Raw genomic sequence first — 16,892 nt, forward strand, 5'->3', positions numbered from 1 at the left:
GGGGGGGGGGCAGTTGACCCCAGATATTTTGAAAACGTACAGTTTTTTTCCTGAAAATGTAGTGTATAGGCCTATACCAAATCCTTCAATTCTACTTTTGAAAATGCAAAAGTACCCTCATGACCAGTTCGGTCGCTCGAACTCCCTTCACTCCTTTTACTTTTGAGATTCTTCAAAAACTTTTAACGCATCTTTCCCCCTCCCCCACCATAAAATATTCCGCATACGGCCCTGAAAAATTAAGACAAATGAAAATAGGAAAATATAAGTGATATAACAAATTCGAAACTCTTCGCTGGCGCGAACTGCTTGCTAGCCTATTTTGTATTAAATGTTTCCACTTGCTCGTCCCCCTGAAAAAAGAAAAGGATTAGCATTGCCTATAATACAATTGTGCCTGCCCCGACGGGCCCCGACCTGCAACCATGGCAACAATAATACACAATGTATGTACCAAATGTTACTAAAAGAGACTAATTCATTTTTCTCGCTCGCTACACTCGCTCGCGAATAAAATGAATAGACATTGCTTTGGAAACAATTTGTGCCCACCCTTGACCTGCAACAATATCCTTAAAAATGGAAGAGTTTTTTTCGCCCTCTCGCCAAAAAGGAATTGAATCGCGTTAAACGCGATTGCGTCCATCCTGACCTGCACCAATAAAAACAAGTTTATTTATTAATTTCTATTAATTTTTGTTTGTTGCTTGCTCGCTATGCTCGCTCGCCAAAATGGAATTGACACCGCTAACGTGCCCGCCCCAACCTGCAACAACCAGTTAATAATTATGTACCAAACGTTTTTCAAAGAAGTTTTGGTGTGCTCGTGCTCGCCAAAACGGAATTAACATCACCTTAGACATGATCGTGTAAGCCCTGACCTGCAACAAACAAATCTGAAATTTATGAACCAATTATCATTACAAAAATTTTGCTCGCTCGCTACGCTCGCTCGCCAAAATAGAAATAACACCGCTTTTAATAATCACGTCCCTGACATGGAACAATGAACCCAAGTTTTGTGTACCATATTTTCCCTATAAAAGAGAAGTGATTTTTTTTGCTCGCTCGCTACGCTCGCTCGCCAAATTAGAAATAACACCGCTTTTAATAATCACGTCCCTGACATGGAACAATGAACCCAAGTTTTATGTACCATATTTTCCCTATCAAAGAGAAGTGATTTTTTTTGCTCGCTAGCTCCTGGAATTATGTGCCCACCACTAACCTGCTACAATATCATTAAAAAGATAAATGTAGGGGGTTGCCTGCCCGCCAAAATGGGATTGACATTGCCTTAAACACGATTGTGCCCCCCGACCTGCAACAATGAAACAAATTTTATATAGCAATTAATTGAGAGAAAGATGTATTTTCGCTCGCTAGCTAAGAAGGGTATAAAATCACCTTAAACACAATATTGTTCCCGCGCCCTGCATGGGACAATTGAACCAAGTTTAAGTGGCAATTATTAAAAAAGAAGTGATTTTTTCTTGCTCGCTACGCTCGTTTGCAAAAAAAATGAAATTAACGTCGCTTACAAGTGAATGTTCCCACCCCCAACTTGCAACAATACCAGTTTATATACCAAACGTTACTTCGAGATTTTTTTTTGCTTGCTCGCTCGCCAGAAGTGAAAATTAGCATCGCCTTTTTTGTTTGTTTCGGTCGCTTGCCCCCCCCCTGACGGAGTACCCCAGGTACGCCACTGATGTGTCTTGTGGGGTACCCGGGTCGTCATCCCCACTAAGGGTCGGGAACAGATCTTAGATGAGATACGTGACATCCTGGAATCGTAAGAATGAAAGCCATCGCGCGTGGAATAGTCTGGTGGCCGAAAATAGACTCTGAACTGGAACGGAAGGTGAAGTATGATGCTCCGTTTGTCAGCAATATCAGCGCCTTCCACCGCGATCTCCCGTACATCCATGGGAGTATCCGAGTGCTCCATGGGAGAGAATTCACATCGATTTTGCCGGTCCGTTCGAAGGAAAAATCCTCCTGATAATCGTTGACGCGTACATGGATAGATGTCATCGGCGACATCATTGGCAACAATCGATCGCCTCAGACAGACTTTCGCGATACATGGACTACCTCGTGTGGTAGTTTCCGACAATGGAAGTTCCTTCACGAGTTCGGAATTCCAAGATTTCATGTCGCAAAATGGAATCAAACATAATGAAAAGTTCACCTTACCACCCCGCTACAAACGGACTAGCGGAAAGAGCGGTACAGACGGTGAAATCTGGTCTCAAGAAAGTCACAGGAGGTAAACTCGAAACTCGCTTATCGCGCTTCCTCCTGGCCTATCGGACGACAGAGCACTCCACCACTGGAATGCCGCCAGCCGCCATGCTCATGAACAGACAGTTGAGAACAGGCGCGCCGGAAGCAGTTTGGGATTGGGGGGGCAAACATTCCAGGGGGCTCACCTTCCGAGGGCAGTGACGTAATGAGAAAAAACGTTCGGAAGGGGGGGGGGGGCAGACGAAAAATCTGCATCACCACCAGTCTTACACGTTACATGCAGGTCCCGCGGAACGTTTTTCAAAGTGAAGTATTAACGATCAGGTAGAGCGTAAATTGGCGTGGGGTCCAGCCTCGGCAGGGTGTCAAGGGGCTGAGCCCCCGGAAGCTCAGGGATTTTAGGTATTTAATTACGGTTAGATGAGCATCCAGGGCCTCTTTAAGGCCATTGACGTGTTCCAGAGGGGGGGGGGGGGAGCCCCCAGAAGCTCAGAGGTTTTAATATTTGACTACGGTCAGATGAGCAACCAGGGGCCGCCCTAGGGCACTTGGTGGGGTCCAGGGGGCAGGGCCCCCGGAAGCTCAGGGGTTTTAGGTATTGAATAATGGTCAGATGAGCATCCAGGGGCCCGCCTTATAGGGCCCTTGGTGGGGTCCAGGGGGCAGAGCCCCCGGAAGCTCAGGGGTTTTAGGTATTTAATAATGGTCAGATGAGCGTCCAGGGGCCCGCCTTATAGGGCCCTTGGTGGGGTCCAGGGGGCAGAGCCCCCAGAAGCTCAGGGGTTTTAGGTATTTAACTACGGTCAGATGAGCAACCAGGGGCCGCCCTAGGGCACTTGGTGGGGTCCAGGGGGCAGGGCCCCCGGAAGCTCAGGGGTTTTAGGTATTGAATAATCGTCAGAGGAGCATCCAGGGGCCCGCCTTATAGGGCCCTTGGTGGGGTCCAGGGGGCAGAGCCCCCGGAAGCTCAGGGGTTTTAGGTATTTAATAATGGTCAGATGAGCATCCAGGGGCCCGCCTTATAGGGCCCTTGGTGGGGTCCAGGGGGCAGAGCCCCCAGAAGCTCAGGGGTTTTAGGTATTTAACTACGGTCAGATGAGCAACCAGGGGCCGCCCTAGGGCACTTGGTGGGGTCCAGGGGGCAGGGCCCCCGGAAGCTCAGGGGTTTTAGGTATTGAATAATCGTCAGATGAGCATCCAGGGGCCCGCCTTATAGGGCCCTTGGTGGGGTCCAGGGGGCAGAGCCCCCGGAAGCTCAGGGGTTTTAGGTATTTAATAATGGTCAGATGAGCATCCAGGGGCCCGCCTTATAGGGCCCTTGGTGGGGTCCAGGGGGCAGAGCCCCCGGAAGCTCAGGGGTTTTAGGTATTTAATTACGGTCAGATGAGCATCCAGGGGCCCGCCTTAGAGCCCTTGGTGGGGTCCAGGGGGCAGAGCCCCCGGAAGCTCAGGGGTTTTAGGTATTTAATTACGGTCAGATGAGCATCCAGGGGCCCGCCTTAGGGCCCTTGGTGGGGTCCGGGGGCGGAGCACCCGTAAGCTCTGGGGTTTTAGGCATTTAATTACGGTCAGATGAGCATTTTTTATGCCTTATTTGTGACATTGGCAGGTCACTTATTTTTTCTCTCCGTCTTTCTTTCTTTTTCTCTTTAACATACTTTTTCAAAAAGTGAGGGGGGAGGGGCTCGAGCCCAGCCACTTTGCAGACCATGTCATAAAGGCTTCTAAATAAGCGTATTTTTCGCCCGACTGTAATTTGGGAATTTCTTATTTTCCAACAAACGCATAAAAAGGTATGACTTTAAAAAAAATGGAGAAAAAATACCGGAAAATCATGTCATAATAGCAACATGTGTAAATCACTGGTATCGTATAGATATACCCCCCCCCCCCCCCCATCAGTACGCCAGCGTTCAGGGGCTCATGTCTTCTCACCCCTATAACAAAACCAAAAAAACAGACACGTTTTCCCATTCTCGCACAATATGTCCACGATATGCGCGTATCGCTATTATAAACCGTATAGGTAGCATGCGCAATGTTTATAAAAATTTAATTCCTGTGAACTTTCCTTTTCTTTGAATGGAATGGTTTATGTGCTTTAATTCAGGTTTTTATTATTGTTATGTTCTTTTGGGTTAAAAATACAAACCATGTTTATTCCTTTACTGCTTTTTTTTTTTTTTTTGGAGGGGGGGGGCGTTTTGGGGGGGCAAAAATGCGTTTTGCCCCCCCACTTTTTTGACTGGGGGGGCAACTGCCCCCCCTGCCCCCCCACTTCCGGCGCCTATGGTTGAGAACCAGACTGGATACCGTATATCCAGACGTCAAAAAGAAAGTTGACGAAAAGCTGAGAAATCCGGCCGCGCTAAACCGCGGACCTCAGACTTACCGAGAATTCCAGACTGGTGAGCTGGTTTTCGCCCGAAATTTTGGCGTCGGAAACACTTGGATACCGGGAACGGTTACGGAAAAACGCGGTCCGGTGTCCTACGAAATCGAACTCGAGGACCGCGGTGGAAAATGGCGACGTCATGTCGACCATTTAAGAAATCGATATCAGCAAAAGGATGAATCTTCCGCGTCGCGTCCGAATTCCGATGACGAGTTCCTTTTTCCTGAGGAGGGTGAAGGAAATGACCGTCAGGATCATCAACATCGCGATGACCACCAGGATCGCGAGCACTTCGACAATTTTTTGTTTTGTTGTAATATTCTTTATTGTATTCACTCAATAAATAATATTAATTCATACAAATTGTAATATATAACATATTGAAACCAATTACAGAGTACAAAATACAGTAATCTCAATTATATTGAATGAATTAATATTGTTATAACCCCCCCCCCCCCTCTATATTTTGTTCTATGGTACTAGTATCCCTATTACATATTATAATTTATAACATATTGGAACAAAGTACAGACTACAATCAACTTAGTTATATCGAATAAATAAAGTTTGTTATATCCCCTACCCCCGTTAAAAACAAAACCAACAACAACAAACACAAAACAAAAACAGAAAACAAAACAAACAACAAAAAAAAAAAAAAAAAAACACGATACAAGAAGACGTGGGCAGTCTATGGCAGTCGAGACCGGTCAATCACACACAGCTGTGAACCGGGCAGGCCCCCCCCCCCCTTTCCTCATCCCTTGCATTTTCTTGCATATTATCCATGTTTACCTTGAGATGTTCCCATTTTTTTATAGTGGAGCGTCAACGTATTTCGTTCAGTAGCACTCTTTCTTTCTTCCTGTTTACTTTTGAATATTTTCTCTCTTATTTCTTCAATACTTGGAGGCTTCTTTTTTTCCCTACTAATAAATATCAAATATTTAATTAATAAAACCACGTGATTAATCATTTGCCTATCTTCGGTTATTTCGTCTAATCCAATGTGAACTTCCTTCCAGCTCATATCTTTAAGGATTGGAATATCCAAACTATCACTACATTGATCCCATAATTTTCTCACCATTTCGCATTCAAAAAATATGTGCCTATAATTATGTTTCCTCTTCTTTTCCACAAAATGAGCATTTATCACTTAATATGAATTGAAACCTGTATAAATAACGATTGACATAAACAATTTTATAAAGCAATTTGAATTGAAATTCTCTTAGTTTATTATCTAAAGTACTAATTCTTGGTCGGTTAAAAACCTTTTCAATTTCTTTAACCGACAGATTGTATGATGAATGTAAATTCTGAAAACTGACAGGGACGTCTTGCATTTTTTGTATGCATGCCCTGTACAGATTTTTCGAACAAACCGATTCAAATTGGAATGTTTTTTTTGTGAACATAAATTCTATTTTTAGATTATGAAATGAAATTTGCCTCTTTGTTAATTCGATTTTCCATTCCTTAGGTATATTACCATAGATTTCTTTAAGCATTGATATTTCCTCTTCCTCTAGTCCCATACATCTGAAATAAGTTTCCGACTTTAATGTTCCTTTTCCATCTATAATATGGTACAATCTATAAGTATTTTTTAAGAAAAGATTTTCATTGAAGTATGTTTTTCCACTATTGTGTATAAACCTATTATTTAAAAAAATTTCATTCCCTTTGTGAGTTGTATCTTTTTTAATAAAATCATTCATATCTAACCAAATGTTTATTAAATCCCGATAGTATTTTGGTAATTGTATATCGATCTTGTTAGGTAAATAGTTACAGTAAAAAAATAAGATTTCCTCCGAAAGGTCTCATTAAAAATTTGAAATACTTTTTCCATTTAACTCTCTGGTTTCCTGTTACAAGTCTTTTAATCCACATCACTTTTTGTACTTTCACAAAAAGTTGAAAGTTGAGCATTTTTAATCCTCCTTGCTTGTAATCAAAACACATCGTACTTTTTTTAATTTTGTCTTAACCTCGCCATAGAAAATTAAAACAGATCTCATCGATTTCTTTTATAACCCATTCAGGCACTGGAGTCAAAGAGCTTACATAGACTAGTTTTGAATATGCGTATGTTTTCAGTAAATGAATTTTTCCTATCAAAGTAAGATCTCTTTGTTTCCACCAATTTAACAATTTCTTTATTTTGCTTAATATTTCTTTGTAATTCATCTCTTCCGCCACATTGGGATCTAATGTAAAATATATACCGAGTATTTTTAAAATGTGTGCCTCCTTTCCAAAAGGATACACTGTCGCAGAGCCAACAGAATATCCTAAGGGTAAAATGAATGTTTTATTTCCATTAATCTTTAGTCCTGATATTTTCCTAAAATTTTCCATGATTACCTCTATTCTATTAATCGAGTTTATGTCTCGTACAAAAATTGACATGTCATCTGCATATAAGATCATCTTTATTTCTGTTTCTCCAAAACAAATACCTTTTACCAACTTATCATTTCTAATGCAGTGAGTTAAGCATTCTATGCATAAAATAAATAAATATGGAGATAACGGATCTCCTTGTCTTACACCCCTTTGAACTTTAAAATATCCGGTTGATTTACCCCCATTAAAATGATCACAATCACAGGGATCGCAATGAACATCAAGATCGCGATCAACAACCTGAAAGGAGTAAATACCCACAACGTGAGGGACGACGCCCTCCCGATTTTTACGGGTTCCCATAAAGACTCTTAAAAGGAAGGACCCTTAAATAAATGGAACTTAAATTCCAATCTAAATAGAATAGTTCACAAACGAAGGAACGTAACATTCTGGACTCATGAACGTTTTCGGATATCAACATGTTACTTTTTATTTGGACTCACAAGTTTCCCAGCAATGATACAGTTAATTTACGATAACACACAATTGTTTCATGGAATGTATTTTCAGTCTAAGGGGGGAGGGATGTTTTGTATTGGCGCATCTGCGCATGCGCACAATCAGACAGTAACTTGATTAAACTACTTGAACACACTGTCTCGTTTCATCTCCGTCTTGGCTTACTTTTAGTAAGATGTTATACTAAAGAGTATGTAGTCTCATTAACTAGTTCATATATAACAGACACAAATAAACGAATAATTTGACAACTTAGTCAGCATTCATAGCTATATATTATTTTAATGCAGGCGCGGAGCTAGGATCTTATTTTAGGGAGGGGCGGTAGTGAGCAAGCGAATCACTTAAAAAGCGCGCGAAGCCCGCTTATTAGGGGGATGAGTGATTATATGATATGCCCACCCGCGTGAAGTGCGAAAGCTTTGACGTTTCATTAAAATATTATAAAAAGAAGACGATTTGCTGTACCGTTCTCGACTGTTAATCCTTGTCTGAATTCAGTTTCTCCACCTCCCGCGCGAAGCGCGGAAGTTTTGACGTTTCATTAAGTTATTAGAGACAGAAGACGATTCGTTGTATCGTTCTCGACTCGTCTAAATGAAGTCTTGCGGATTTTTTGGCGTTTCATCTCAATAATAGAGAAAGGAAGACGAGTGGTCGTACCGTTTTCGACTCTTATTAAGCCCTATTCATCTGAATTCAGTTTCCACCTCTCGCGCGAAGCGCGGAAGCTTTGGCGTTTCATCACAATATAGAGAAAGGAAGACGATTGGTTGTACCGTTTTCGACTCTTATTGAGCCCTATTCATCTGAATTCAGTTTCCCCTCCCGCGCGAAGCGCGGAAGCTTTGACGTTTCCTTAAATTATTAGAGAAAGAAGACGATTCGTTGTATCGTTCTCGACTCGTGTTAATGTAGTCTTCCAAATCTGCGCGAAGCGCGAATTTTTTGGCGTTTGATCACAATATAGAGAAAGGAAGACGATTGGTCGTACCATTTTCGACTCTTATTAAGCCCTATTTATCTGAATTCAGTTTCCCCCTCTCGCTCGAAGCGCGGAAGCTTTGGCGTTTCATCACAATATAGAGAAAGGAAGACGATTGGTCGTACCGTTTTCGACTCTTATTAAGCCCTATTCATCTGAATTCAGTTTTCCCCTCTCGCGCGAAGCGCAGAAGCGCTGAAGTTTCCTTAAATAATTAGAGAAAGAAGCAATTCGTTGTATCGTTTTCGACTCTTAATAAGCCCTATTTATTTGAATTTAGTTTCCCCCTCTCGCGCGAAGCGAGGAAGCTTTGATGTTTCCTTAAATAATTAGAGAAAGAAGACGATTCGTTAAACCGTTCTCCACTCGTCTAAACGAAGTCTTCCCCTTCCGCGCGAAGCGCGAAATTTTTGGCGTTTCATCACAATATAGATAAAGGAAGACGATTCGTCGTACCGTTGTTGACTCTTAAACCTTGTTTGAATTTAGTTTCCCCTTAAATTTTAAACCTCTGATTTCTTTAGCTGATATTATAGGAAAGTGAAACTTCGAGTATTGTAGTTGTAGTCACCCTCGAAGTCGTCACAGCCGATAAAAAGTCACAGTCCGTAGGGAAAAAACAACTTGTTGGCCGACCGACAATATACATCTCACCGACTTCAAACTTCTGCATTGAGGTCGAGCAAGAATACCGACACAGCTGACCCGTCACAGCAACATAATTACACATGTCTTTCTTGCTCCCTCGACGAGACGACTCCACCCAACAACCCCCTTCACTCTTTTACTCCTACTCCTTCTTTCTCAGGATCTTACCTCCCCTCTCTCTCCTCTCTTTCATCCCCCGTTTCTTTTGTTTCCCTTTTACTCTTTTTTCTTCTTTTTTTCGTTTTCTTTCTTTTCTTTCTTGTCCTTTCTTTCCTCTCCTCCCTCTTTTTCTTTTCTCTCTTTCTTTCTTCTCTTTTCGTTCCTCTCTTTTCCTTTCTTTCCTTTCTTTTCCCAAATTCTTTCTTTTCTTTTTTTCCTTTTCTTTCCCTTTCCCTCTCTTTTTCCCCCTCCCCTTTTTTTCTTTTTTCCCGACGGCAGCGCAATTTTACCGACAATATCCTGACAGGTGGGGGGGGGGGGGCGTGTCGCACCCCACACCCCCCCCCCCCCTCTTTGACGACGTCCCTGGGTCCCCGACATACAAAGTCATGTTTAAAATTAATAAATTAAATAGTAATATAGGATTTCACGTTTTAATTCGAATGAAAATAAAATGTTTTTGAATGAACGTTTTATGAAATTAAATACTAAAAAACGAATTTGAACGAAAAATAACAGCTGCGGTGACAGAATCGGTGAAATTGAATGAACATAAAATGAATTTGTGTGGCTAACTTACGAAATTGACCGAGAAATCCTATATTTACAGACAGATAAGAAAAAAACTTATTAAAGATAATAATGACGATAATAACAATAACAACATTAAACTGATGATAGAAATGAAAATAAGTACATGAAGCTAAAGAAGAAGGGGAAGAAGAAGAGGAGGAGGAGGAGGAGGAGAAAGAAGATGAAAATGATGATGAATATGTTGAAATTCTATAACGTACAAAATCATAAGTTTATACATAATTAAAAAGTATGAACCGGCAAAAGAAAAAAAAGAAATTCTGTATTCAATCATATAACATGTCATTCGATTCTCTCCTCTGACTCTCAAGTGTTAGGCATTCCTTTAATTTCCTCTTAAAATGAGCAAAGTTTTTTATTTCTTTTATATCAGGAAGCGAAGTGAAGGGAATTCCAATGTTTTATGGCAATGTAATAAAACGAATGTCCAATACTACACTCTTATTTCCACGGCGTCAAATTTTACTCTAAATGGCGTCAGCTGGGAGTCAACTCTCTTCCTAGTTAAAGTGACACGGATTCCGAATCAATTTGACTCGGATATTGTGGCATCAGCTGAGAATTGACTCAATTCAGAGTCAAGATGACTCCTTTTCCGTGTCACTTTAACTAGGAATAGAGTTGACTCCCAGCTGACGCCATTTAGAGTGAAATTTGACGCTGTGGAAATAAGAGTGTACCTACTCTTTCTGGTAAGTTAAAGTTTAATCGGCTATTGTAATCATGTAAGTCAGTAATAAGATCGAAGTTGGATCGAACATAATCATAATGATTCGACCTAGTAGGATATGTTTTATGCACGTGATGCGATACAAGTTGTTTTGATCTTTGGTTGACTTCAAGAAACCAGCTTTAGAAAGTTCGCTGTAGCCAACATTAGTTCTTGGACCAGAACAGTTGATGAATCTCACCATTTTGTTCTGTATAATTTTCAACTTCTTTTGATCTGACTTTAGGGGCGGCCGAGCGACTTCCAAAGTGGGAGGGGCACTTTCTGGAGAAAAAAGGGCACCTACAAAGAAAATCTCAAAGCGAAAATGTACAATTTTGTTTGATAGTGGTAGTGATAGATAGTGGTTTATACCCCTACATTGATTTCTATATTTGTTTCTCTTTATACATGAACATCATACAAGATATTGCTTAAGCATCATACATTGCAGATGGGTGTGATGGTCTCAATATTCATTTGCGAGCGAGCGAGGAAAAATTTTTAAAGATTTGTGAGGTCTCAGTGCGAAAAAGTACATCTTCTAAAGAGGAAAAAAATCCCAATCCTGATGGGGCTATAAGCACATTCTCACAACGGAAGACTGAAAAGACCTTTGATAAGTAACATAATTATATCATCTATAAATGCGAGCGAGCGTAGCGAGTGAACTTTGGGGAAAATTGCTCTAAGTCCCTTTAAATTAGGGCAAGTTTAATGATAAGAGGAAAAGGGGACCCTTATCGTAAGGGATAAGACACTTATTAGAAGAGAAAAGGAGCACATATCAAAGTACAAAGGGTAGTTATCAGAGGTAAAAACGGGGCACTCCTGAAAAGAGGCACTCACCAGGGATGAAAAGAGGCACTTATGAAATGGGAAATGGGCATTTGGCGAAGGGAAAGGGGCACCCATCAGATTTTGATAGGATCATTTATTAGAGGTAAAAAGGGGCATTAATGAAAAGGGGATAGGTCCCTTATTAGAAAGGGAAAAGGGGCACGTATCCTTGTTAAAATGGAAAATATCAGAGATGAAAAGGGCACTGACCAGATATGAGAAGGGGAAGGAGCTCTTTATTTAATGGGGCACTTATCATAAGGAAAAGGGGCACTTATTAGAAAGGAAAAGGGGCACATGTGACAATAAAAGGTGCCCTTATCCGAGTTAACTGAAAAGGGTAGTATATATTAAAAAGGGAAGGGGCACTTCTTACAAAGGAAAAGGGGCAGTTGTCAAAGTAAAAAGGGCATCCCTCAGATTTGAATAGGGCAATTATCGGAGGTGATGGGGGCACTAATCGAAAATTGAAAGGGGCACTTCTCGTACCTCAAAAGGGGCACTTGCTAGAGATTAAAAAGGGCATTTATGAGAATAGAAAATAGACACTTATTGCAAAGTAAAATGGGAATTTGTCGAAGAAAAAGGGGCACGTGTCAAAATAAAAAGGCCACCCATCAGAGGTGAAAAGGGGAAGGGGCACTTTTACAAAGTTAAAGAGGCACTTTCCCTATGTAAAAGGGGGCGCTTTTGAGGTACTTGGGCCCCCACTGACTCCCCACCTCTCGGTGCAGCAGGCGCGTACGCAGGATTTTTTTCGAGGGGGTGGGGTTTAAAATTTGAAGATCACGTCGAGGGGGGGGGGGGGGGGGGGGTAAGAGGACATATTTTTTTTTTTTTTTTTTGGTCCCAAAAATTTCGCAACGACTCAGCCAGTCGCTGGATAAACAGGGGGGGGGGTGGGGTGGGGTGCGGTAAGAGGACATATTTTTTGTCTCGTTTCGATTCGTTGGGGGGGGGTAGAAGTCAGCTTTTTGGGTCACCCATTACCACAATTTTTTAAAAATGTTTTGTAATAATTTTTTTATTATTATTATTTTTTATTAAAAAAACTCAAGGGGGGGGGGTTCCTCCAAAACACACACATAAAAAAGTTAAGGGGTGAACCACCCTCCTCCCTGCGTACGCGCCTGTCATGCAGGGTTAGCATTGAATAATAGCAAAACAAACTATACGTCTTGCTTTTAAATCCATACAATTTTGATATCCGTACCAACAAAATTAACGAGAATTTGTTGTTTTTACAACTGATTATACTAAAGATGAAAATGAAATCGCGCTAGCCAACTCAATGCCTAAATACATCACATATTCTTTTCTTTTGATTACTTAATTACTGTGTGTCACTCTGAATTCAAATGACTTTTTAGAACTACTTTTAGAACAAAACAAAATGCTTTCTTTTTTTCCCAAGTGTCAATAAAGCTTATTATCAGTCATCCAATCGAAACACGTAGACAACTGTAGGGATCTTTTGCTATTTGAGAACACAATGCACAAGACAGTGGTACTTCACCAGTAGTACTTGCAAAAATTTTCTTGAGTGTATAAACTGTGTTGCTATCAGGGGCGTCGCTAGACCTTCTTCAGTGGGGGAGGGGGTGTAGAGGCCACCGATTACAGACAAAACTAGCCACCAATTACGGACAAATATATTAATGCCAATGTCCCAATATCTACAAATTTAACCCTATAAACCCGGGGCGAGGAACTAAGTTATTTTTCAATTTCCCCCCTTTTTTTGGGGGGGGGGGGGTGGCTACACGCCTGGCAAGAGGGACCCCATATTATGCACATTGCAAAATTGCGTGTCCCCCAGCCCCTCTCCCGGTAAAAAAAACACCTTCTTATAATATCCTCCCTCTTTCTTTCTTTTCCCTTATCATTATTCTCCTTTTCCCCCTTTTCTCTCCTCCGTCTTTCCCCCTTTATTCCTTTTCCGCCTTTTCTCTTCTCTCTCTTCCCCTTTCTTCCTTTCCTAGCTCACCTTTTCCTCCTCTCCCTTTTTCTCTTCTCCCTCTTTTCTTCTTCTTTCTCACTTTCTTTTTCCCCTCCTTTTTCTTTCCCCTCCCTTTTCTCCTTTTCTCCCTTTTTCTTTTCCCCCTTCCCCTTCCCCCCCTTTTTTACGGGAAGGGAAGGAGGGGGGGTATACTTGCCCCCTGAATCCGCCACTGAATACACGTATCATTGATATAACTTGTAAATAGAATTGGGCCTATATGCTCACCTGAGGAACCCCCCCCCCCCCCCCCCCCACTCAGTGTTATTTAGGATACGCATATGCTTGTTCCCTCTTTTTGAAAGCACCCCCTATCTGAGGACTGCCAACATTTCCGAACCCCCCTTTCGCGGGCTTTTCCTGCCTTGGAGACCCCCCTAAATCATGAAAAATGCTCAATGTACCCCCCTAAGTTCGGAATAATTTCTCAGGGGTCCAAAGAGATGAGAGAAGAAAAAAAACACCCCCTTTTTAAAGCAATCTCCGGGTGAAAAGTTAAAACACCCTTTTTTTTTTTTACAATTCTTGGGCCGGACTTTGTCGCACCAAAAGTACCCCTTTTGGTAACACGCATGGGGTCCGTCCGTTCTCGGAGTGTGTGTGTGTGGGGGGGGGGGGGGGGGGGGGGGGGTAAAACCGCATGTTATAGACATTCGTTTGGAACGAATATCATGAATGGCCAATAGTTGTCGATTAGACAAATAGGATCTGAACCACTCTAAACTTGCCTCTATAAAATCCATTAGTTGTAACTTCTTCAATAAGACGCAATGATTCACTGTTTCAAAAGCTTTTTACAGATCAATGGGCACCATATCAACAAAGCGCCCTTGGGAAGTTTCTGTCCTCAATATAATCAGTCAAATGAATTAGACATGTTTCAGTCGAATAGTCATGTCGAAAACCAGATTGAAATTTATAAAATTATGTCATTTTCTTTGAAGTATTTTTCAATTTGAACACAGACAGATTTTTCTAGAATCTTTGATAATTATAATCGCTAACATCAGTTTTATCTTTCTGTTTATAAAGTGGAGTCACTTTTGTTATTTTCATATCCTCTGGAAAGTTACTCGTCAAGATAGATAGGTTTATACAAAAACTTCTCACCATCTTTTAGAAATTTAGCTGGAATCATGTCTAACCTAGCTTCGCGACTCACGGTTCGTAGTCTCGCCGTATCAGACGTTCTGCTTAGGGTTAGTCTAGCAGCAAAGAAAAAAGCTCGGCACTCCGCCTAGATTATAGGCTATGTCTAACCCAGTACTTGTTGATACATTCAATTTACGTAACTCTTTGATAGCTGTTTTCACTTACACCTTTTCTTTCGTAAAACTCACGAATACAATCATTGTCTGCACTGAAAAGGTCTTTGTAAGGGGGAGGGGGGGGGGGGTTGTTTACTAATTTGGCAGCAACATTTTTGAAATAAGAATTGAATTCCTTAGCGATGGCCATCTTATCTGGATCTTAGACATAATTCCCCAGCGATTGTAATGACAGATTCTTGTTCTTGTTTCTTCTTATATTTTAATCCTAAGCTTTTTAGATTCTGCCGAAGCCTTTTCGAATCTTGTTTGTTTCTTCTATCTTGTTTTGTAAGTAATCGAGTTTAGCCTTTTTCACCTCTCTTTGGACCATATTTCTTAATAACCCGTATCTTGTATAGGTGAGAGCGTTTTAATCTTTTGCTCTTTACCTCATTTTTTGTATACTATATTTCACCCTTGAATTAGGGAAAGAATATCTTTAGTCACCCAAGTTTCTGATCTTTGTTTTATTCTAATCCGTTTCAGTGACGCTATCATATTCAAAGTTGAAATAAAAACATAATTGACCATGCCTTATTTACATCTACACAGTCAGTCACTGGCGTACTAATTTTTTATTTATTTATTTATTTTTTTTTTTGGAGGGGGGGCCTTGGGGATGTTGACCCCCCCAAATAACATTCAAGTGTGGTTTATTTGTTGCTGAAATGGCTTGATTTTTAACTGAGCTTCCGGGGGCTCCGCCCCCTGGACCCCACCGAGGGCCCTAAGGAGGGCCCCTGAATGCTCAGCTGACCGTTATTATATGCCTAATTCCTCTGAGCTACTGGGGGATTTTTTGAAGGTCAAAAGCACCCAAATCGCTCCAAAATTCTGCGAAGTCTCCTCAGCTTTTCTATAGTGTATATGGTATTCATTGCCTTCAAATTTCAAAGAAGTCACATTTTACGCAATTTCAAAGTCGTACTAAGAGGAATAATGTAGCCAGTGGGGTAATGCGCGAAAACGTTTGGGGGTCAGAACAAAATCCTTATCACCACCAAGTAGCATGGTGCAGGGGCGGCGGAGCTCTTCCAAATGAATAGGAAGGGGGGCACCAACAAAAAAGAGCACTTTCTGGAGAAAAAAATGGGCACCTACAAAGGGAAATTCTCTCTTTCCCCCCTTTTTTCCATCTCTTTTTGTTTTCTTCTTATGATTTTTTTTTTTTCGGGGGGGGGGGGTAATTTTGTTTTACTTTGGTATATACCCCTACATTGTCATGATGGTGATTACACTACCATGGGTGATATCAATTTTTTTTTTACGTGGTATAAGATACTGCTTAATTAAGCAACATATACTTTGCAGTTGGGTGAGATGGTTTGAATATGAATTTTCGGGCGAGCGAAGCGAGCGAGCAAAAATTTAAAAATTTGTGAGGTCTCAGTGCGGAAAATTACATCTTATAAAGAAGACAACAAAAGAACCCTCATGATGATGATGAAAGATTGAAAATTTCTTTTATAAGTAACATAATTATAACATCTATAAAAGCGAGCGAGCACTAGGGGAAACTAAAGAAAAAGGGGCTCTAAGTCGCCTTGAATTAGGGGTGCATGTTATGGAGAAATGAAAAGTAGGCACTTATCAAAAGGGAAAAGTACAGTTATTAGAAAAGAAAAAGTGCTCGTGTCAAAATAAAAGGGAAACTTTTCAGAGGTAAAAAGTGGCATTTAAGAGAAAGTGAAGGGGTGCTTATTAAGAAGGAAAAAGTACACTTATTAAAAGGGAAAATGGGCACGAGTCAAAAGGAAAAAAAGGCAAAAATACTCAGAGGTGAAAGGGGGATTTCTCGCACCTGAAAAGAAGTACTCACCAGAGATGAAAAGAGAGGAAAAGGAATCAGAAAAGAAAAGGGCACTTGTCCTATGTACAAAAGGGCTTCTTTGGGATACCTGGAAAAATGGGGGCACACTGCCCCCCCCCCCCCCCCCCCCCCCCCCCCCCCCCCCCCCCCACCAGGTGCCGCCTCTAGCATAATGGGCAAACCGGAAAATAATGTAATTTTTTTTAGCAACATTTGTAAATCACTGGTATCGAATTAGAAATAAACCACGTTTGAATTTTATTAGGGGGTCAACTTCCCCAAGCCCCCCCCCCCCCCCCCCCAATCAGTACGC

At 41.3% G+C, this 16,892-nt stretch overlaps 1 protein-coding gene across 1 annotated transcript; it reads left to right on the plus strand.

Annotated features, from left to right (window-relative positions):
- The first annotated feature begins 1,716 nt into the window (after nt 1–1,716).
- On the plus strand, nt 1,717–7,662 carry LOC115919436. Its single transcript, XM_030973245.1, has 3 exons — nt 1,717–2,372; nt 4,543–4,943; nt 7,253–7,662. Exons 1-3 carry the CDS (start codon nt 2,119–2,121, stop codon nt 7,366–7,368), a joined length of 771 nt encoding a protein of 256 aa, XP_030829105.1. The 5' UTR covers nt 1,717–2,118; the 3' UTR covers nt 7,369–7,662.
- Nucleotides 7,663–16,892: the final 9,230 nt, after the last annotated feature.

The sequence above is a fragment of the Strongylocentrotus purpuratus genome, unplaced genomic scaffold (genome assembly GCF_000002235.5).
Source record: "Strongylocentrotus purpuratus isolate Spur 01 unplaced genomic scaffold, Spur_5.0 spur5_scaffold_6, whole genome shotgun sequence".
In the NCBI taxonomy this organism is placed as follows: domain Eukaryota; kingdom Metazoa; phylum Echinodermata; class Echinoidea; order Camarodonta; family Strongylocentrotidae; genus Strongylocentrotus; species Strongylocentrotus purpuratus.

Coding starts and splice junctions, on each gene's coding strand:
- LOC115919436 (XM_030973245.1), top strand. CDS start 2,119: ATGGAAGTTCCTTCACGAGTTCGGAATTCCAAGATTTCATGTCGCAAA. Junction 2,373..4,542: donor GCCATGCTCATGAACAGACA/GTTGAGAACAGG, acceptor CCGGCGCCTATG/GTTGAGAACCAGACTGGATA. Junction 4,944..7,252: donor GGATCGCGAGCACTTCGACA/ATTTTTTGTTTT, acceptor ACCCCCATTAAA/ATGATCACAATCACAGGGAT.